Genomic DNA, 22,815 nt, shown 5'->3' with positions numbered 1-22,815 from the left:
ATGGCAACCTTATGTCTTCTCTCTTGTGTGCGCTGGTGTACTTAAAAAATGTGTTGATTGAGCAAATCATTTCCCCACAGACAGAGCAGAGGTCAGGCTTACAATTTACATTTAACTCATTTAGCAGACGCTCTTATCCAAAGTGACTTACAGTAGTGAGTACATACATTTTTCACAATATTTCATACTGGTCCCCGGTGGGAATCGAGAGACTCTTCTCTGCCTTGTCAGCTTCATGACGTTGTTGAGGCTTCCCAGAGGATCCACAATAGTCACGTCTCTCTCCTGTATGAACGGGAACATCAGACAAACGGTAAATACAGGTCATATCTGCATACAGTCGATATCAATGTTAACATTTGAGGTGTAAACCAATATTACTGTAGCTATGAGAGGCAGCATCCATCACATTGCACATCACCCGTACTAGAATGAGGAACTGGCGTGCTCAACTCAAAACTATACAGTAACAAAATGTCTTCGGCTGCGGGGTTTAAAAGGCATGTATATACTGGAAAGGCTGTTCTTTAAGTTTTCATGTCTGACGAAGGCTGTCGCAGAAACACAGCCGTTTCCTGACCGCTGCTGCTTAAAAAGACCTTCAAACATAAAGGATATTTCTGTGAGTACAGATTTTTTTATTTTTCACTTGTACTGCTGTGGAAAAGACACAATTTAAAAAAGTAACAAAGTAACAATTTCTATGAGCCATCAGATTATGATAACACACAATTACAATCAACAAAGACGTAGTTTTAAGAAAGTTAGTTCACCCTAATAACAAAATGACATACTGGTTTCCTTACACTGTAATAAGTCTGTGGACAAGATAACACTAAAACACACACAACAATCAACACAGATAGTTAATAGAATACACATCAATAATGGGAAAGGACTTTGTTGTCAGTCTAGAGGGAGGGGTGTCAGTCTAGAGAGGGAGGGAGGGGTGGGTGTCGTCTAGAGAGAGACAGAGGGAGGGGTGTCAGTCTAGGGAGAGAGGGGTGTCAGTCTAGGGAGAGAGGGGTGTCAGTCTAGAGAGAGGGGTGTCAGTCTAGAGAGAGCGATGAAGGGAGGGGTGTCAGTCTAGAGAGAGGGAGTGAGGGAGGGGTGTCAGTCTAGAGAGAGGGAGGGGTGTCAGTCTAGAGAGAGAGGGAGGGAGGGAGGGGGTGTCAGTCTAGAGAGTGAGGGAGGGGTGTCAGTCTAGAGAGCGGGAGGGAGGGAGGGAGGGAGGGAGTGAACGAGATTTGACTTCCAAAGAGTTCCAGGGTGTGTTGAGAGGTAGTGTCCCGTCCTCCCAGGCCGTTGGCATGGTGCAGGAGCAGATATTGTCAAAGTAGTTGAATGGGCTAGTAGGTTTTTAATGAGTGGAAGTGGAAGCTGCAGGGAATTACATTTACATTACATTTAAGTCATTTAGCAGACGCTCTTATCCAGAGCGACTTACAAATTGGTGCATTCACCTTATGATATCCAGTGGAACAACCACTTTACAATAGTGCATCTAAATCTTTTAAGGGGGGGGAGGGGGGGGTTAGAAGGATTACTTTATCCTATCCTAGGTATTCCTTAAAGAGGTGGGGTTTCAGGTGTCTCCGGAAGGTGGTGATTGACTCCGCTGTCCTGGCGTCGTGAGGGAGCTTGTTCCACCATTGGGGTGCCAGAGCAGCGAACAGTTTTGACTGGGCTGAGCGGGAACTGTGCTTCCTCAGAGGTAGGGGGGCCAGCAGGCCAGAGGTGGATGAACGAATGAATTACATGGGTGTATGACATTTTACTAAAGAAGAGTTTTATATGTTAATGAGATTTATATGAAATTGTGGGATACCAGTGGAGGCTGGTGGGAGGAGCTATAGCAGGACGGGCTCATTGTAATGGCTGGACTGGAATAAAGGGAACGGAGTCAAACGTGAGCTTTGTTCGAATACTCATACTAACCGCACTAACCATACTATTTGCGATGTAAATTGAGTATGTAGTATGTTTTTTGGTCATAGTATGGATATAGTTAGTATGCTAAAAGTTCCCAGATGTCGTACTAAATTTGCCAAAATAGGAACTATACAAGCAGTGGACACTATTTCCGTGCTTTTAGGGCCCATAATGCAATTCTTCCGAAAATAGGCGTGGCTTCACAATGTTTTCAGATTTGAAGAAAATTAAATAAAATATGCAGCCGAAGTCTGATGAGAGCGGATACAAATTCATTGCTTTAACCAATTATGACAAATGTTAAGAAAATGTTGAGTAATGTAATAAAGTAATGACTTGTCAAATAAGTTACACGTTATGTTGGCTGACAATTTGTTAGCTAAGCTATCCTTACGAACCGCATAGCATTACATCAGTACGTACCTGTATGTTAGTTGGCTACTAATACATCGAATACATAATTCTGGCTATCTACTCCGATTTCAGAGCACTCTTGTTTGAGTGTGCAGCTCAACACCTTGAATATATTGAATATATGGCCGGTGTTAATAAAAGTAGGCCAAAAAAAAAGCGTAATTAAATTGTTTCCAGTAGCACAGTTACATTCACCAACGCTCAGGATAACATGAAAACAGCCTAACCAGCTCTGCTAGGGTAAGTAAAATGGTCAGAGTGAGGTGTTCTCTCATTTGTGTCTGGAAATAGCTAACCAGTTAGCTTGGGTGCTTGACTGCCATTGTGAGGTCAGAACTCACCGTACTCCTGATTTACGAAAAGGCCCAGAGCGCACTCTGGCACTCCAGATTGAATTGACAAACACACCCAAAATCGTCAAATGTCAGCTAGTTATTTGTTATGCTAACAAGCTAGCAAGAAGTTGCATAGCAACAGCATCAACTTCCAGTAGACAGGCAAAGTGCTAGTATCCTTCGTTTACAGTATCCTAAAATTAACTAATAGTATGTACTCATTGTGTAGTATTCAAACAAGCTGTGGTTTCTATATGTTTGATAACGTCCCATTTATTCCATTCCAGCCATTACAATGAGCCCGTCCTCCTCCCACCAGCCTCCTCTGTGCTATACAGGTGTCGGGTTGGTTGGTGGCCAATTTTTTTCTCCCTCTGTTTGTATCACAAATGTAACGTGATTGAACACACACTATCGCCCAGTAGGTGGCGGTATGCACAAACAAAATGTGTGAACGCCATGATGCCAAAGAAGAAGATATACTCCACCCTCGCCAGCCAGCATTCCTTCCTGAGAAGCAGTCGGTCAACCGGCTGTTGCATTTTCGGTTATCCATTGGTCTTGTCTGGACCGTGAAGTCGCGGGAGAGTTTGGACAAAAATGGTGGAGAAATAAATGGAGTTCACTCAGGCCGTTTAAAAAAGGTATCAATTTACGGTCTGCTTAAAAGGGTGGCGCTCCCATAGACACCAATGCGATAGCAGCTGGGTCTGGTCTGCTTAGTTCATTGATTGAACCAGAAAAAACAGCGACTGGATTGGAATTCTTCCTGTCCCCCCCCAAAAAAACGTGACTAGCTAGCATATTGACGCCGATAAATACAGAAACAAAAGGCTTTGAATGGTACGTTTTATCAAATAGTTAGCTACTAGCTACTATTCTGAAAATGTGAGGTAGTTAACGTTACAGTAGTTTGTCAGCTAACACTAGTTAGCTAACTAGCTAGTTTGTCAGCTAACGCTAGGTATGATTCTTGTTCGCTTGCTAAATCTATAGTTTATTTTTGAAAACCTCTTGTGTTTTAGCTAACTGTCAAAGGTGACCGTTAGGATCGCGTGACAAGAATGGAGGATAATTTGGAGAGCGTGCTCCATTGCGATGACAAGGAGGAGGTAGGTGTATTGTTTACATATAGTGGGGCCCTGTGTAAGCGGTCTTAAAATGTCATGTAGCTATGTCTACCTTCCTTCTCAAGTAGCATGATAAGTGTGTGTGTGTCCCTCCCCAGTTGAGGCGGAAACTGGCCTTGCTACAGAGGGAGTACTCCAGGACAGTTCAGAGATTACAGGTGAGAGATATGGTGTGTAAAGGCGATAGCAGGTGTGTAAAGGCGATAGCAGGTGTGTGTGGGGGGGTGTATGCACTGGTGGGTTAGTAGTTTGTGTAGTAAACACCACAATCATGACTGATATCTGTGTTGTGTGATACTGCACGTGTTTGACCACATTGATGTACATTATCCCCCCTATACACACACAGCGAGCTGAGCGTTCAGATGCCGTGCGGAAGCATGTGAGGAGCCGGATCTCTGAGCAGAACCTTCAGGACCAGACAGACCCAGTCCCAGCCAACACCTTTCCCAACCCAGCTCTACCCCCCCTCTCCCTTGGTAGCCCTGCTAGGACAGCCCCAGGTTCAGCCTTACCGCTAGGCCCCGCTGGAGGTCTGTCTGCCTGTATTAGAAACTAAGTGCTGTAAAGAGTTTTGTGACCTTAGCATATTACCGCTATTATATTATTAAGGTTGTAGTGTGTGTGTGTGTTCAGGTTGTAATGTGTATTGTAAATTATGTCGTAGTGTGTATGTATGTTCAGGTTATATCCAGGTTGTAATGTGTATTGGAAATGACGTTGTAGTGTATGTGTGCAGACTCGACTGTGGTGGCATCGTGTCCGGTGGAATCTGAGAACACCAGGCGGAGGAGTCCGTCCATCCGCTTCCTCATCCCTGTCGATAACTCTTGCCCTCGGACACCTGACCTTAACCCTCACAGACGAAGCCACTCCCTCCGGCTGAGGTCACGGAGAAGCCGGCTGTGCTGGGAGCGGACGGGGAGGGGCGAGGGGGCAGAGGGGAGGTACGACACAGAGACCAGCGAGGACGGGCTGGAGCTGGACGCACGGACAGAGAAAGAAGAGGACGGAGAGAAGAGAAAGATGGGGGAAGAGAAGGAGGGTGAGAAGAAAGAGCTAGAGAGGGAGGAGAATGAGAGGGAAACTCCAGATAAAGAGGCAATGAAACAGAGAGATGGAGAGGAGAGAGAAGAACAGAGGACATATGGACAGAAGGAGAGAGAGAAGGAAGGGGTGAACCTGAGGAGAGATGGAGAGAGAGAAGAGGGAGGTGATTCAGGAGCTGTGGGAGCCTCCGTGTTAGGGGCTGTTGGGTTGTGTAACACTGGGGGGGTCCTGGACTCGTGCACTCTGGTGGAAGGTCTGCCGTTCCCTGTAGAATACTACATCAGAACAACAAGACGCATGGCCTCTTCACAGAGCCACAGGTTAGTGGTCACCTTTAATATCTGTTGTTGTTATACTTGATTGTATTGTACTCTAAGGATGTTTGATATGCTTTTTACATTTGTATCACAAACCATTTCATGATGAAATTGGCTGTTTTAGCTCCTTTTTAGACCAATAATCAAATAAAAGTTTGAAAGCCCTTCCCAATGATGCACAGTTAAAAATAACATAAGAAAAATACAAATAGTAACACAAGGAATAAAATACAGAAGAATTAAGCTATATACAGGGAGTACCAGGTCACTGTGCAGCTATATACAGGGAGTACCAGTACCAGATCACTGCATCTATATACAGGGAGTACCAGTACCAGATCACTGTGCAGAGGTACGAGGTAGATACTGTATGTACATGAAGGCAGGGTAAAGTGACTAGGCATCAGGATAGATAATAATAAGATTAAAATAAAGAACTATTCTTGTGGGGTCCAGAAGTGCTAAAACCAAGCCATGAGGTCGAAGTAATTGCCTGTGCAGCTCTGTGACAGGATTGTGTTGAGGCACAGATCCAGGGAAGGGTACCAAAACATTTCTGCAGCATTGATGGTCCCCAAGAACGGTGTCCTCCATCATTCTTAAATGGAAGAAGTTTGGAACCACCAAGACTCTTTCTATAGCTGGCCGCCCGGCCAAACTGAGCAGTCGGGGGAGAAGGGCCTTGGTCAGGGTGGTGACCAAGCTTTGACAACGCTCCAGAGTTCCTCTGTGGAGATGGGAGAACCTTCCAGAAGGACAACCATCTCTGCATCACTCCACCAATCAGGCCTTTATAGTAGAGTGGCAGATGGAAGCCACTCCTCAGTAAAAGGCACGACCGCCTGCTAGGAGTTTGCCAAAAGGCACCTAAAGGACTCTCAGACCATGAGAAACAAGATTTTCTGGTCTTATGAAACCAAGTTTCAACTATTTTGCCTGAATGCCAAGCATCACGTCTGGAGGAAACCTGGCATCATCCCTATGCTGAAGCATGGTGGTGGTAGCATCATGTTGAAGGGATGTGTTTTAGCTGCAGGAACTGGAAGACTAGTCAGGATGGAGGGAAAGATGAACGGTGCAAAATACAGAGATCCTTGATGAAAACCTGCTCCAGAGCGCTCAGGACCTCAGCCTGGGTTGAAGCTTCACCTTCCAACAGGACAATGACCCTAAGCACACAGCCAAGACAACACAGGAGTGGCTTCGGGACAAGTCTCTGAATGTCATTGAGTGGCCCAGCCAGAGCCCGGACTTGAACCCGATCGAACATCCCTGGAGAGACCTGAAAATAGCTGTGCAGCGATGCTCCCCATCCAACCTGCTAGAGCTTGAGAGGATCTGCAGAGAAGAATGGGATAAACTCCCCAAATACAGATGTGCCATGGAGATGTGAGGCTGTAATCGCTGCCACAGGTGCTTCAACGAAGTACTGAGTAAAGGGTCTGAATACTTATGTAAATGTGATATCAATTTTTTTTTTTTAATGTTTTATAGAAATGTAGAAAAATGTCTAAACCAGTTTTTGCTTTGTCTTTATGGGATATTGTGTGTAGATTGATGAGGGTGGGGGGGGGAAATGATTTAATACATTTTAGAGTAAGGCTGTAACTAGGCATGAAACGGTTACCGGTTTCACGATTAACCACTGTAAAATTCCCGGCGGTTAGTATTATCGTTTCAAATTTATATTATCATTAAAACCGTGTTTGATTACCGCGGTTTGCAAAACTTGTGGTAAATACTGTCCAGCATCAACCAAAGTTAGCAACAGTCTGATGCAGGTGCAGTTGCAACGTGGGTTTTGTTTTGTGTGAAAACATGGCGGAAGGCAGTGACGGCGCTCTGGAGATTTTTCAGCCTTCTAAGAGGACCAAATCTGAACTGTGGTTGTATTTTGGGTTTTACAAGGGTGCTGAGGGAAACTTAATCGAAGATGGTCACCCTGTCTGCAGAACATGCAACAAAATAATTGCTGCGAAAGGGGGCAACACTTCAAATCTCTCGAGTCATCTTCGTGACCACCACCCACTACTTTATAGCGAATGCAAGGTAAGTTAACTTTTAGCTCAATGCATGATGTGGGGACTTTGGGATTGGGGGAAATGTCATGGTTTGTCTGTCTAACTTGCAAGCATTTAATAGGCAGGCTGCTTATGCACCCACGTCAAAACATGCTCAAGACCTCACTGCAGCCCTTTCATATTACATTGCAAAGGACATGCCATTTCATATTGTTGAGAGGCCTGGATTTCTGAGGCTGATGAAGGTTGCTGTGCCTCACTACAAAGTGCCATCACCAACATTATTTTCTAAGACTGAAATCCCAAACCTGTACAACCAGGTTAAAGCCGATGTTGGAAAAAGTTTGGCTCAAGGCACATGGTTCGCTGCAACTACTGACCTCTGGACCAACTACTGACCTCTGGACCAGTGAAAGCAGGTGGTGGTTAACCCTACATCAGCTTCACTATCCATTACCTCACCCCAAACTGGCAACAGGAATCAAACTGCCTGGAAACACAGTTCTTCCCAGAAGATCACTCAGCTCACAACATCAGAGAGTTTTGAGAATATGTCCTGGACCACATCACCCGTGATGTTCTGGTGGAAACGGATACGGAGCCATCCCTGACCAAGGAGATGAAAAGGGTAATGAGAGAAGACCTTAACAACAGATACACCGAGAAGGCAAAGAGTCATGCACATGCCTTGTTTCATTGACCCCTGCTTCAAAAGGAGCTTGTTAGATGAGCCTGAGGCTGCAAAAGTTGACACTGACAGCCGTGTCCAGGAGGCCTTGAAGCTGGCAGCTGCACAAGTCAGGGAAGAACCACAAAGCACCAGCAGCACCTCCAACACCCCCACAGCTGCATCGGAGGGGAAAGGCCTGGCTGGGTTGCTGAGAAGGATTACCTCAAGGCAGCAGAAGCTTTTGTGCATCCCAGCAACCAGCGTGCCATCAGAGAGCGTGTTCAGTGCCAGCGGGCACATTGTCTCCCCTCGCAGATTACGACTTAAACCGGACAATGTAAATATGTTGACATTTTTTACATTTCAGTTTCAAGTGAACAAAGATGCATACATACAGGATGTTAGGCCAGCAGCACCTTGTTTCTTTATGAAGGAGAGAACATGCATACAGGATGTTAGGCCAGCAGCACCTTGTTTCTTTATGAAGGAGAGAACATACATACAGGATGTTAGGCCAGCAGCACCTTGTTTCTTTATGAAGGAGAGAACATACATACAGGATGTTAGGCCAGCAGCACCTTGTTTCTTTATGAAGGAGAGAACATACATACAGGATGTTGTTTCTTTATGAAGGAGAGAACATGCATACAGGATGTTGTTTCTTTATGAAGGAGAGAACATACATACAGGATGTTGTTTCTTTATGAAGGAGAGAACATACATACAGGATGTTAGTTTCTTTATGAAGGAGAGAACATACATACAGGATGTAGTTTCTTTATGAAGGAGAGAACATACATACAGGATGTTGTTTCTTTATGAAGGAGAGAACATACATACAGGATGTTGTTTCTTTATGAAGGAGAGAACATACATACAGGATGTATGTTTCTTTATGAAGGAGAGAACATACATACAGGATGTAGTTTCTTTATGAAGGAGAGAACATACATACAGGATGTTGTTTCTTTATGAAGGAGAGAACATACATACAGGATGTTGTTTCTTTATGAAGGAGAGAACATACATACAGGATGTTGTTTCTTTATGAAGGAGAGAACATACATACAGGATGTTGTTTCTTTATGAAGGAGAGAACATACATACAGGATGTTGTTTCTTTATGAAGGAGAGAACATACATACAGGATGTTGGGGTTGTCTTTATGAAGGAGAGAACATACATACAGGATGTTAGGCCAGCAGCACCTTGTTTCTTTATGAAGGAGAGAACATACATACAGGATGTTGTTTCTTTATGAAGGAGAGAACATACATACAGGATGTTAGGTCAGCAGCACCTTGTTTCTTTATGAAGGAGAGAACATACATACAGGATGTTAGGCCAGCAGCACCTTGTTTCTTTATGAAGGAGAGAACATACATACAGGATGTTGTTTCTTTATGAAGGAGAGAACATACATACAGGATGTTGTTTCTTTATGAAGGAGAGAACATACATACAGGATGTTGTTTCTTTATGAAGGAGAGAACATACATACAGGATGTTAGGCCAGCAGCACCTTGTTTCTTTATGAAGGAGAGAACATGCATACAGGATGTTGTTTCTTTATGAAGGAGAGAACATCCATACAGGATGTTGTTTCTTTATGAAGGAGAGAACATACATACAGGATGTTGTTTCTTTATGAAGGAGAGAACATACATACAGGATGTTAGGCCAGCAGCACCTTGTTTCTTTGTGAAGGAGAGAACATACATACAGGATGTTAGGCCAGCAGCACCTTGTTTCTTTATGAAGGAGAGAACATATATACAGGATGTTAGGCCAGCAGCACCTTGTTTCTTTATGAAGGAGAGAACGGACATACAATCAGTGTTGTTCTTTTTGATTTGTTTACATATTGTGTTATTTTAATGTTATCACCTGCACATTGGATGTGTTTACATATGGTTGTATTGTTCTTACATGCACATTGCTTTACTTGTGTTGCTTTTATATGGACATTTTGATTTGCTTACTTAGTGCAGGTTTTAATGAACACAACCTTAAGGAAACTTAGTGCATGGCCACATGGCACCATCTTTAATGTTAATGATATTATTTTAAAAAGTGCATAGTGCTGCTAATTGTGTTTGTTGTTTGTTGGTTTTCAATATAAACCTTGAAATGTTTTCAGTGTATCAGTACATTTTGAACATTTCCAGCACATCTTAACAATACCCTGATAATACTGATAGTACTGATAACCGCGATAATACTGACCATACAGATAATACTGATAACTGCAATAATACTGACAATACAGTTAACACTGACAATACTGATAACCGTGATCATTTTGGTCACTATAATAGTGATATGAAATGTTCATACCGTTTCAACTCTAGCTGTAACGTAACAAAAAGTGTGGAAAAAGTCAAGGGGTCTGAATACTTGATGAATGCACTGTATTATAGGTAAAACAAAGGGAACGCCAACATAAAGCTTTGTGGACACCACGAGCCACCAGAACTGCTTCAAATGCGCCTTGGTAAAGATTCTTTAAGTGTCTGGAACTCTATTGGAGGGATGCATAACCATTCGTCCACGTGAAATTCCATCATTTAGCGTTTTCCACCACCGTCAACTGAACGCCGTATCAGTAATTTGAATGTGAGCCTACTCCGTCTCGTCTGTGGTTAACAAATCTAATGTAACATGTTTTGTTAATGCTACTTTCAGAGACCTGCAGGCTGTCATTCTGAACCAACTCAACAGGGGGCGCCACAGAAGGAGCAGGGGCCGGATGTCTAACCCACACTCACTCTCAACTTCACACTCCGACTCACTAGCACAACCCTCCAATCACCGCCAGTGCTCAAGTCAACTGACCTCAAACTCACCGACCAATCGCACACCGGTCGAGGAGCCATCAGCCAATCAGATGCTTACCTCTGAGTCAGGGACCAATCAGAGTGAGCGTTTACCTTCCAGAGCCTGCAGTGTTCGGCCTATCAGAGGTCGGAGGAGGAGAGGAAGGAGGCCGAGACTGGGCCGCTCTCTAAGTTTGGACTCAGATCCTCCAGCACCAGGCCCAGACAACACCCAGACCCCGGCCGCTATTAGCCCAGCCTCACAGCCTCTCCCTGGGGGTGGATGTCCAGAGCGCTGGCCTCTCTCTGGAGGTGTGGAGGAACAGTTTTATCCCATCTTCAGAAGGAGCTGTGTGTCTCCCCTCATTCACACACCAAAGCAGAGCAAAGGTGGGACTGAGCAGTGTGGTGTATCTGAAGGCTGTTACGTTTCACTGTGACTTCAATTATTAACTAACATTTTCATCCTTTCACTCGTGTTCTGTGTGTGTGTGGAGAGAGTGTGTGGTCTCTCCTCCTGCCCTCCTCCCTCTCCCCTGGAGGACCAGCAGTGCACCCTGGGAGTCTGGGCCGCGTCATCTCAACCTTTGACCTCCAGGATTTCCATCTCCCCGACGACCAGTTCGGACAGCTAAAGCTCCAGAAGCTTCGCGCCTCGTCTGCCGTCGCCGTCCCAGAACCGGAACCCTTCTCACCTTACAACATGCGTCGTCGCCGCAGCAGAGGCTCGGTCCACGGTCTCCACGGCGACACAGGCGGTCTGATGTCTAAAGCGCCTACGCCTGAGCCCCTCCCTCTCAGCCTCACCCCTCCAGTCACAGACTGTGTCACTCCGGTAGAACAGTCTATAGACAGATCTATAGGCCAGCATCTTATAGACCACCCAATAGGCCAGCAGTCTACAGACGCACTAGACCATTCTACAGACCTCCATTCAGAGTACCATTCAGTTTGCCAGTCTACAGACCACCTTGTAGACCAGCCTATAGGCCATCAGTCTACAGACCACCTTGTAGACCAGCCTACTGGCCATCAGTCTACAGACCAGCCTATAGGCCATCAGTCTACAGACCATCCTGTAGACCAGCCTATAGGCCATCAGCTTACCGTTTTAGTTGGCCAGTCTATAGACTTTCCTTCAGTAGACCAGCAGACAGGCCGACTCACTACTGAGTGCCCTTCCCTTCAAACTGAAACAAAGACCGAGTGCCCTCCCGAGTGTCCATCCTTCCACACAAAGACTAAGTGCCTTTCTACGTGTCCTACGAAGTTCTCTGTCGAGTGCCTTACCAAATGTCCATCCGTGTGCACTACTGAGTGCCCTTCCCTCCGGACGGAGACAGATGTAGAGTGTGCTGTCCCCCCCAGCCCCTCGCTGCTCCTCCTTAGCCCCTCACTAACCAGCCACACCCCTCGCGGACAGACCCTCTCCCTTCCCCTCTCCTCCAGTCCCCCCTTACCTTCCTTAGGGATGACCCCTAACCCCTTGACCCCTAACCCCAACATACCCCTCTCCCTCCCTGACAGCTCCCCATTATCTTCTTTAGAGGCGGTGACTCACATCCTCTCCTGCCCTCCCTGCCCCCCCTCTCTGACCCTCCCCCTCTCCTGCCCTCCCTGCCCCCCCTCTCTGACCCTCCCCCTCTCCTGCCCTCCCTGCCCCCCCACTCTGACCCTCCCCTTCCCCTCTAGTCCCTCCACCCAAGCCCTCTCTCCGCCCTCCCTCTCTCCCTGCCCCTCTCCTGCCATCCCTCTCTCCACCTCCCCTCCCTCCCTCGCTCCCTGCCACCTCAGCCTGGTTGATTCCCTGCCCCAACTTTTGCTCCCTCCCACTCCTCTACTACTGCCTCAATCTCTCCCTCCAAACCCAAATACACCCCCTCCATTGCCCCCTACCCAGCCTCTTTGCCAGCCAGCTCCCTCTCTCCACTCAACCAGACAGGCCACAGAGGAGAGAGGAGAAGGGGAGGAGGAGAGAGCGTGGAGGAAGAAAGAAGAGAAGAGGGATGGGATGACAGAGGGTGTCTTAATGTTCTCTCACACACTGAAGGTCAGTACTGTGATGTCAAGCCATTGTTGTGTATTTCAACATCCATGTCACAACTCACTTCAGAGAATGTCTGTGTGTGTAATAATAATCTGGTGTGTGTGTGTGTGTGTGTGTGTGTGTGTGTGTGTGTGTGTGTGTGTGTGTGTGTAGACCCCTGCAGGAGGCAGCCTGGTGGATGTGTGCTGTGTGTCGTGGCTGTCAGTAGGTGTATGTGTAGCGGTGGCAGGAGAGTGGGAGGTGTGTGTTTGGGGTCAGACCAACCCCCCACACTGGAGACGACTGCACACCTGGACCTTCATAGAAGTAACTTTGTGTTGTGTGTCTTAAACAGATCAATATAAAAACAAACATATTTTATATTTGAGATTCTTCAAAGTATCAACCCTTTGCCTTGATGACAGCTTTGCACACTCTTAGCATTCTCTCTTTTGATTTGTTTACCCTTTTTTTGGTTACTACATGATTCCATATGTGTTATTTCATAGTTTTGATGTCTTTACTATTATTCTACAATGTAGAAAATAGACCAAATAAAGAAAAACCCTTGAAGGAGTAGGAGAGTGACAAGAATCGTGCAAACTAACAGGCGGGCTGCAAACAGACAAATAACAGCGCAGAACGGCATCTCAGAACACACAACTCGTGGATCCTTGTCATTGATTGGCTATTGCAGCAGACGACCACACCGGGTTCCACTCCTATCAGCTTAAAACAAGAATAAGCTGCTCCGGTGGGCACACCGTCACCAACACTGGTCAAGAGGAGTGGAAAAACATCGCCTGGAACATGACAGCAAGTTCAGTTTACTTGAGTGGCCTGGTCAGTCCCCAGACCTCAACCCTATAGAGCATCTGTGGGATGAAATGTAACGGGCTGTTGCTGGCATGAATGTACCGCCGTCCAATCAGCAGCAACTGCGTGATGACATCACGTCAGCATGGACCAACATCCCTGTGGAACGTTTCCCACACCTTGTAGAATACCCCGAATAATTCAGACTGTTCTGGGTGCCATGGGGGGTCTGACCGGTACTAAATGGGTGTACCTAATAAACTTTCCAGTGAGTGTACATTGTGTGTGTGTTTAAGTCAGTGATGTCAGTGTTTCCTGTGCCGGACGCTCCTGGACTTCTGTGTGTGACTCTGGGCCAGCTGGAAATCAGAGAGGCCAGGTACTACCCCCTCCCACACGCACACACTGCTACCACTCACCATCTCTCTTTTTCTTCCCTGTTCTTCCTTCTCCTCTCTCTCCCTCTTCTTTGATTGTCTCTGTGTTCATGCGTCTGTAAGTGTTTCTATTAATATTTGTGTGTGTGTGTGTGTGTGTGTGTGTGTGTGTGTGTGTGTGTGTGTGTGTGTGTGTGTGTGTGTGTGTGTGTGGTGTGTGTGTGTGTGTGTGTGTGTGTGTGTGTGTGTGTGCACATGTATCTCTGTGTGTGTAGGGTACTGTGCTGCTCTAGTCTGTCCCAGGCGGTGCTGTGTGAGGGGGAGGTCCAGATGGTGGTGGGCATGTCCAACCGAAGGCTGGTTAGCTCCTCCTACTCTGTAGCCACAACCCCGCTGCAGGTCTACACACTGACACAGGATGGCAGGTAACCACGGGTGACCAGGGTTTTCTCTCGTCTGGCATGGTTAATGCTGTGTGTGTACTCTGTCTGTGTTTCTGTCTCTCCGACCTCTCTCAGGCTGCAGGGCTGCCTGTCTTTGGTCTGTCCTACTGAGCGCGTGCGGACCGTGGCGGCGGTGGAGGGACAGACTGACGCTCTGATTGGCTCAACCCACGGCGGACATGTTGTTCTGTGGTGAGCAAGAGAACGTAGCTAATTCAGTGCTTCCTGGTGCTGGGGACCTAAACGGGGGCGCCCATGAGGTTATTTTAATAAGTGGTGTAGTTCTAGGGCAAAAACACCCCTTTAGGTCCCCAGGACCAGGATGCTCTGATTGAAAGGTTTTCAAAGACACTTGCACTGGTTTTGTAGACAGCTGCTTAATCGAGGAACGCTTTTACTTCCAATGACTGTAATATGTGCTTTTCTCACCTATCTTAGTGGAATGCACTGACTGTAAGTCTCTCTCTGGATAAGAGCATCTGCTAAATGCCTTCTCAAACCTGTTTACAGTTGAATGAGAATCTTCTCCGTTAACTGTGTGTGTGTCAGGAACGTGACGACGGGGCAGCTGCTGCAGCGCATCACTCTGGGAGATGGTTTCACGGATACGCTCTGCCTCCGAGGATACTCCCTCTGCGTGAGTGTGCGTATTTAGTGTGTGTGTGTGTGTGTGTGTAGTATCTGTACCAGGAAGAGTGTGTTCGTTCCTACTATAATGTGTGAGAGAACCTACAGGACATGGGAGAATTTCTGATCGTTGTTTGTGTATTCTCACCATGTTATTCCCCATGTCTAACCAACAGCCTCCACCCACCTTGACTGAATAGTGATGATGTTGTCATGTCCCATTCCGTCCTACGAAACCTCCCAGTGTCTGCGTCCCAAACCACACAATTCTCTGCCCTTTCTCTATGTGCACTCTCTCCCACACACATTTAAAATCATTACTGTCCAAAACCCATCCATGGGTTAGAGGGAGTGTCCACTACTTTCCTTCTAAATCCATGAAGGGAAGTGAACAGAGAGTACAGAGAATTGAGACAGTCAATGTGTAACTCAAATTGTATTTGTGACACACGCCGAATACAACAGGTGTGTAGACCTTACCGTGAAATGCTTACTTACAAGCCCTTAACCAATAATGCTGTTCAAGAAATGGTTAATAAAATATTTACTAAATAAACGAAAGTTAAAAAAAAAAGATCAAATCAATCAAAAAGTAAAAGAGCACATTTACATAACAATAACGAGGCTAAATACAGGGGGAACCGGTACCGAGTCAATGTGCGGGGGTACCTTTGTAGATATAGTGATGGTATGTATAGTCATGATGTTGTCCTGATTTATTGTTTGTTTCTTGTTTTTATTTTTTATTTATTTATTCTGTGAAGTGTGTTGAGACCTGGAGAAAGACACTTTGAATGACTTTTGATTTGTCATGTCCCCATTCGTCCTACAGGGGGTGCTGTTTGTCCTGTTGCAACACCCGTCCCTGTGTGCTGTGGAGGAGGAAGAGGGAGGGGCTCTGTTCTCGCTGGTCGCCACCAACCCTCTGACTGGCACCGTCGCCCTGGCAACCAGACTAGGCCTCCCCAAAGCCTGCACCGGGAGGTGAGAGGGGGAGGAGGAAGGGGAGAGTTGGCAGGAAGAGGGAATTGTGTGTTAACCTCTCTCTCATTTGTGGGTGTGTGTGTATTCTGTGTGTGTGTGTGTGTTTTCTCCCTAGGCTGGTGGAGGTTGATGTCCATGGCTCCAGTGTTGTTGGGGTTTTCCGGTCTGGCTCCGTGTGTGTGTGGCAGCTTGGGAGGCGTCAGGGCCAGGAGGGGGTCTGGTTCCCAGAGCTGGGGTGTCAGCTCGCCCGTTGGGGGGCGCAGGGAACTGTCCTGACGGCACACCTCAATGGAGACGTCTGCTTACACCGCTACAGACCACTCTGATCTACTATAGACCACTCTGATCTACTATAGACCACTCTGAACTACAGACCACTATATACCACTCTGAACCACTATAGACCACTCTGAACAACTACAGACCACTATAGACCACTCTGAACAACTACAGACCACTATAGACCACTCTGAACAACTACAGACCACTATAGACCACTCTGAACAACTACAGACCACTCTGAACAACTACAGACCACTATAGACCACTCTGATCTACTATAGACCACTCTGAACTACAGACCACTATATACCACTCTGAACCACTATAGACCACTCTGAACAACTACAGACCACTATAGACCACTCTGATCTACTATAGACCACTCTGAACAACTACAGACCACTATAGACCACTCTGAACAACTACAGACCACTATAGACCACTCTGAACAACTACAGACCACTATAGACTACTCTGAACTACTACAGACCACTCTGAACCACTATAGACCTCTCTGAACCACAACTGACCCACTATAGACCACTCTGAACTACTACAGACCGCTATAGACCATTCTGAACTACCATAGACCACTCTGAACTACTACAGACCGCTATAGACCATTCTGACCCACTATAGATCACTCTGAACTACTGTTATACATGCCAGAGAGGCATGTTTGTTCTACCAAACACATTTCTATCTGAGGTTATCCAACGTGTCCTGCTGAATGCAGCCCAGAAGGGTATACTACATAGCAGGATCAATGAGTTAGAGCACTAACTTTGATAAGCAACCAGAAATAACTATTGATTTTCTTGTTCATTAAGAAAGCTAAACTTAGATATGTGTTTTTGGTTGTTTTATTATGCCATGCACTTTATATATTTCTATAAAACAAGTTATTTCAGAATATTTAGGCAAGTTAGCTGGATAACACATTGCTCTTGCTTTGTAGTAAACACCTGCGACCGTGACCTCTCTGGTGCTGAATCACATTTTGATTCTGATTCTTCTGAATCACTTTCTACCACATCCAAATGACATGGTTCAACTGTCTGGTTCCTGAGTCTGTGTTCCATATGTACCTAAATATAAATGACATGGTTCATGCGTCTGTGTTCCATATGTACCTACATATAAATGACATGGTTCATGCGTCTGTGTTTCATATGTACCTACATATAAATGACAGGGTTCATGCGTCTGTGTTCCATATGTACCTACATATAAATGACAGGGTTCAACTGTCTGGTTCATGAGTCTGTGTTCCATATGTACCTACATATAAATGACATGGTTCTTGAGTCTGTGTTCCATATGTACCTACATATAAATGACGTGGTTCAACTGTCTGGTTCATGAGTCTGTGTTCCATATCCTCTCTGGGCTAGGTGGGACGAAATCGTCCCACCTACGCAACAGCCAGTGTAATCCCGTGGCGCGATTTTCAAATACCTTAGAAATGCTATTACTTCAATTTCTCAAACATATGACTATTTTACACCATTTTAAAGACAAGACTCTCGTTAATCTAACCACACTGTCCGATTTCAAAAAAGCTTTACAACGAAAGCAAAACATTAGATTATGTCAGCAGAGTACCCAGCCAGAAATAATCAGACACCCATTTTTCAAGCTAGCATATAGTGTCACATAAACCCAAACCACAGCTAAATGCAGCACTAACCTTTGATGATCTTCATCAGATGACAACCCTAGGACATTATGTTATACAATACATGCATGTTTTGTTCAATCAAGTTCATATTTATATCAAAAAACAGCTTTTTACATTAGCATGTGACGTTCAGAACTAGCATACCCCCCGCAAACCTCCGGTGAATTTACTAAATTACTCACGATAAACGTTCACAAAAAACATAATTATTTTAAGAATTATAGATACAGAACTCCTTTGTGCAATCGAGGTGTCTGATTTTAAAATGGCTTTTCGGTGAAAGCACATTTTGCAATATTCTGAGTACATAGCCCAGCCATCACGGCTAGCTATTTAGACACCCACCAAGTTTAGCCCTGACCAAGCTCCGATTTACTATTACAAAAGTTTGATTACCTTTGGTGTTCTTCGTCAGAATGCACTCCCAGGACTGCTACTTCAATAACAAATGTTGGTTTGGTCCAAAATAATCCATCGTTATATCCAAATAGCGGCGTTTTGTTAGTGCGTTCAAGACACTATCCGAAGTGTAAATAAGGGTCACGAGCATGGCGCATTTCGTGACAAAAAATGTGTAAATATTACATTACCGTACTTCGAAGCATGTACTGTAACCAGCCACTACCCAAACGCGCTACTTTTTTTCAGCCAGAGCCTGCAAAGCCACGATTCAGCTTTTTGCCGCCTTCTGAGAGCCCATGGGAGCCGTAGGAAGTGTCACGTAACAGCAGAGATCCTCTGTAATGGATAGAGATAATCAAGAAGGGCAAGAAAATGTCAGACAGGGCACTTCCTGCATGGAATCTTCTCAGGTTTTGGCCTGCCAAATGAGTTCTGTTATACTCACAGACACCATTCAAACAGTTTTAGAAACTTTGGAGTGTTTTCTATCCAAAGCTAATAATTATATGCATATTCTAGTTTCTGGGCAGGAGTAGTAACCAGATTAAATCGGCTACGTTTTTTATCCGGCCGTGTCAATACTGCCCCCTAGCCCTAACAGGATATGTACCTACATATAAATGACATGGTTCCTGAGTCTGTGTTCCATATGTACCTACATATAAATGACGTGGTTCAACTGTCTGGTTGCTGTGGTATAGTTTTTATTGCTATCTAACTGTACTGTTAGTCCTTCAATTTCCTTTGTTAATATGGACTCTTTTGATCTAAACTGCCTTTGTTTTATAGATGAGTACTGAGTTGCATGGCCTCTAAAGGCACATTTAAAAGTGTCCCATACAATAATGGGATCTGCTGTACCTATCTTATGTCTGAAAAAATCTGTTATAAATTCTTCTATCCTAGTTATAAACAAGTTATCCAGTAGGCTTTGATTACATTTCCTATATCCTCGCCTACGTGGTAAGTCTGTAAGAGTAATATTTATGCCAATTATGTGATGATCTGACCGCATTCTGTCTCCTATCAACACTTAAACTTTTGGTGCCAGAGAGAATGGCATAAGAAAGTAATCAAGTTGACAAGCTTGATTAAGCCTCCGCCATGTATCTCTCACTAGGTCAGGGTATTTAAGCCTCCATATATCCACTAATTCCAATATATCCATGGCATTCATGATTCAATAAAATCTCCCACAATAATAGAGTCCAGTGTTGCTTGTAAAGTTAATCAATTCTTATAAATATTTTCAAAGAAGCTTGGATCATCATTATTTGGACCATATCAGTTAATAAGCCATATCTGTTTATTGTCCAATAACATATTTAAAATAATCCATCTACCTTGATGATCTGTTTGGACAATTTGCACATTTGGATCAAAATTACTGTTAATTAATGTAATCACCCCTTTTGAATTTCTTTGCCCATGGGAGAAATATATTTCGCCCCCCCTGTCCCTTTTCTACAAAACTTAATTTAAAATTGGTAAATGAGTTTCCTGTAAACAATAGATATTACATTCCTTCTCTTTTAGCCAGGTAAATACTGATAGTCTTTTGTTATCTGCTAGGCCATTACAATTATAACTGGCTATACTTATTTCACCACTTATCATAATGAGACACAAGTTTCAATTCTATTTATCAAATAAATGTTTTTAAACATACCATTAAAAAGTAACATGATGATTTTGTGTCTATATAGCTGTACCATGATATTTGCATTGCTACTAAGTAAACCTCCAATTGGTCCCCACTATTCCACCCGCTAAAAGCCCTCCTCATCCCGAGTTGGGTTGTCATCCCAATGCCCGGCAGACCACCCCCGACCCCCTGGATCCCATAGCCCCGGAGAGACCAGAACCCATCCTTTGAAAAGAGCACACAGTGCCACCCATTGAGCAGAAGCAGGTCAATTGCCAAATGCATTTCCATCACCCTCACCTCGATGTGTATTATATACAACCATTAAATATATATATATATATATATATATATATATTAAAAATCCACCAGGGCCACGATAATATGTCCCGTCTCTGAATGTCCGAGTGTAAAGCAACAATACTACATGTAAAGGGAACTCCTCACTTCAGGTATTTTTATTAAATATATTTAGTGTTTTTATACCTCACACAATGCTTTAATTGGACATTGCCTTTTAAATTGGACATTGCCTTTTAAATGTTCATTGTGAACAAAGCGCGATCGGATTAAATCCCATACCTTTTCTTAAATGTGGCTCTATTTTCTGGAATTTTGGATTTGAGATCAAATGTTTCATATGAGGCGACAGTACAGAATGTCACTTTGTTTTGGGGGGGGGGGGGGGGTATTTACATATATATACCGTTTTAGAAATGAAAGCAGTTTATGTATCTAATTCGCCTATTTGAAGAAGTATTTGGCCAAATTCACTTATAGTTTATTAAAGTAGTCAAAAGTTTAGTCGTTGGCCTCATAATTCTAGCATGCAAAGCCGACCACATCAATCTTGTGACTACGAACTTGTTGGATACATTTGCAGTTTGTTTTGGTTGTGTTTTTCCCAACAGAAACTGAATGGTGTATAATGTATTTTGTTATTTTGGAGTCACTTATTGTAAATAAGAAAAGTAAATGTTTAGGTGGTGGATTGACTTTTCCTTCCCTCCAGGCCTGAGGGAACACACTTTCTAGTAGGCTTAAATTGAAGATCTGGCAAATAGGTTTGGCTACATCGTCCGCTATTATCCTCAGTTATTTTCCATCCAAGTTGTCAGATCCCGGTGGCTTGTTATTGTTGATAGACAACAATATTTTTTTCACCTCTTCACACTCAGTTTACGGAATTCAGTTACAATTATTGTCTTTCATACATTTGGTCAGATATACTTGTATGTGTAGTGTCAGCGTTTGTTGTTGTCATGTTATGCCTACATTTGCTAATCTTGCCAATGAAAAAATAATTAAAGTAGTTGGTGATATCAGTTGGTTTTGTGATGAATGAGCCATCTGATTCATTGAAAAATACAACTGAGTTTGCCTTTTTTTTGAAAATGTCATTGAATGTGCTCCAAAGCTTTTTACTATCATTCTTTGTCTTTTATCTTTGTTTCATAGTGTAGTTTCTTCATTTTAGTCACGATTTCTCAATTTGCAGTATTTTTACCAATCGGTTGTGCAGCCAGTCTTATTTTCCATTCCTTTTGCCACATCCCTCACAACGATACAATTTTTAGTAAAGATGTGATCAAAACGTATTGAGTCTGTTTTTTCTGATGTTTAATAAGCACATCTCTTTCCACCTCCCAGTGTTTCTGTTTTGAAGAGCAGCGGTTAAACACCAAAGACAAAGTGGAAATGCCTGTATATGGCCTCCGTGTGGCCAGCGTCGACATCATCACTCCACCTGAAACTACCCTTCCCCAGATACAGTCTGACTTCGCTACATAGCTCAAGAGTGGTCCCATTGTGTCAATGAAAATGATAAAGGAAGTGTTCCACAAAAGGTTTAGGTGTGGAATATACACATGACTGCTGTAGTATCAGTCGTCCCTGAATGACAGAATGCAGGGATGATAGAATGGTGAGGAGGAGTCTACCATGTCAGGAAGTGACTTCACTTTCCATTTTCTGGATTTGGGTTCACTTAAACATGGTTTAAAGCTTTGTTTCACTTGACAGTTACAGATGAATTATAATGTACAGAGAAGAGGAGTTATGATGTTGATTTTGTGATAAGGTTGTCCATGTATAGTTAAGTTATCATCAAGTGACTACAGTGTTCTTTTATCAAATAAATTATGATTAATGAGATAGCTAATTGATTTATTGAGGACTTATGGTGCTTCCAACTGGGAACTTGAAAAAACATTTTGGTCAAATCATGACGTCAGTGATCTTCAGGTTGGAAAGTCGGAGCTCTAGAAAGATGCCAGAGTTTCTGACTTGGAATTCCAAGTTGGATGTTCAAACCAAGTTCCCAGTTGTTTTGAATGCACTGCAGTCAGAGATTTTCGAGTTCCCAGTTGTTGTGAACGCAGCATAATCAGACTATTCTATACCCTATGAAAGTGACATTTTCCAGGAATGAGGAGCTATAGGAGGACAGGCTCATCGTAATGGCTAGAATGGAATAATTGGAACGGTATCAAACCTATGGAAACATGTTTGACGCTGTACCATTAATTCCATTCCAGCCATTACAATGAATCTGTTGCCCTATAGCTCCTCCCACTAGCCTCTGGTTTACATAATATTGGTTAACCCAGAAGTGAAATCTCCATTTATGTTTACATAGTGTTTCCACAACAAATTAATGTGTGCATAATCTGTTACAAAATTCTAATACAAAAATTCGGTCACTTAAAAAAATTACAAAAATAATAATAATCCCATCTCCAAAGTGATCCCTTTCAATTGCTACCATGGTTATGCATATGCTTCTCATATCTTTTTCTTTTAGAAACATTTACATTTGGGCCTGCCCATATAGGCCAATTCCCTTGA

The 22,815-nt window shown here is 44.0% G+C and overlaps 1 protein-coding gene across 4 annotated transcripts; it reads left to right on the top strand.

Moving 5' to 3' along the window:
* Positions 1 to 1,548: 1,548 nt before the first annotated feature.
* On the top strand, positions 1,549 to 21,566 carry LOC106593073 (uncharacterized). Of its 4 annotated transcripts, none has more exons than XM_045710227.2 (14): positions 1,549 to 3,524; positions 3,707 to 3,793; positions 3,910 to 3,969; positions 4,161 to 4,314; positions 4,551 to 5,181; positions 10,555 to 11,075; positions 11,183 to 12,735; positions 12,886 to 13,038; positions 13,824 to 13,906; positions 14,180 to 14,329; positions 14,423 to 14,539; positions 14,897 to 14,990; positions 15,807 to 15,958; positions 16,074 to 21,566. In XM_045710227.2, exons 2-14 carry the CDS (start codon positions 3,746 to 3,748, stop codon positions 16,282 to 16,284), a joined length of 3,927 nt encoding a protein of 1,308 aa, XP_045566183.2. In that variant the 5' UTR covers positions 1,549 to 3,524; positions 3,707 to 3,745; the 3' UTR covers positions 16,285 to 21,566. The 4 variants fall into 4 exon arrangements, with proteins under 4 accessions (XP_045566183.2, XP_045566182.2, XP_045566180.2 ...); XM_045710226.2 differs by having other exon boundaries at positions 1,550 to 3,325; positions 4,161 to 4,344; XM_045710224.2 differs by having other exon boundaries at positions 1,550 to 3,524; positions 4,161 to 4,344.
* Positions 21,567 to 22,815: the final 1,249 nt, after the last annotated feature.

This window comes from Salmo salar, chromosome 02 (assembly GCF_965601325.2).
Source record: "Salmo salar chromosome 02, fSalSal1, whole genome shotgun sequence".
In the NCBI taxonomy this organism is placed as follows: Eukaryota; Metazoa; Chordata; class Actinopteri; order Salmoniformes; family Salmonidae; genus Salmo; species Salmo salar.
Note: the sequence above shows the minus strand (reverse complement) of the source record. Positions and strands in the feature narration are given on the sequence as shown.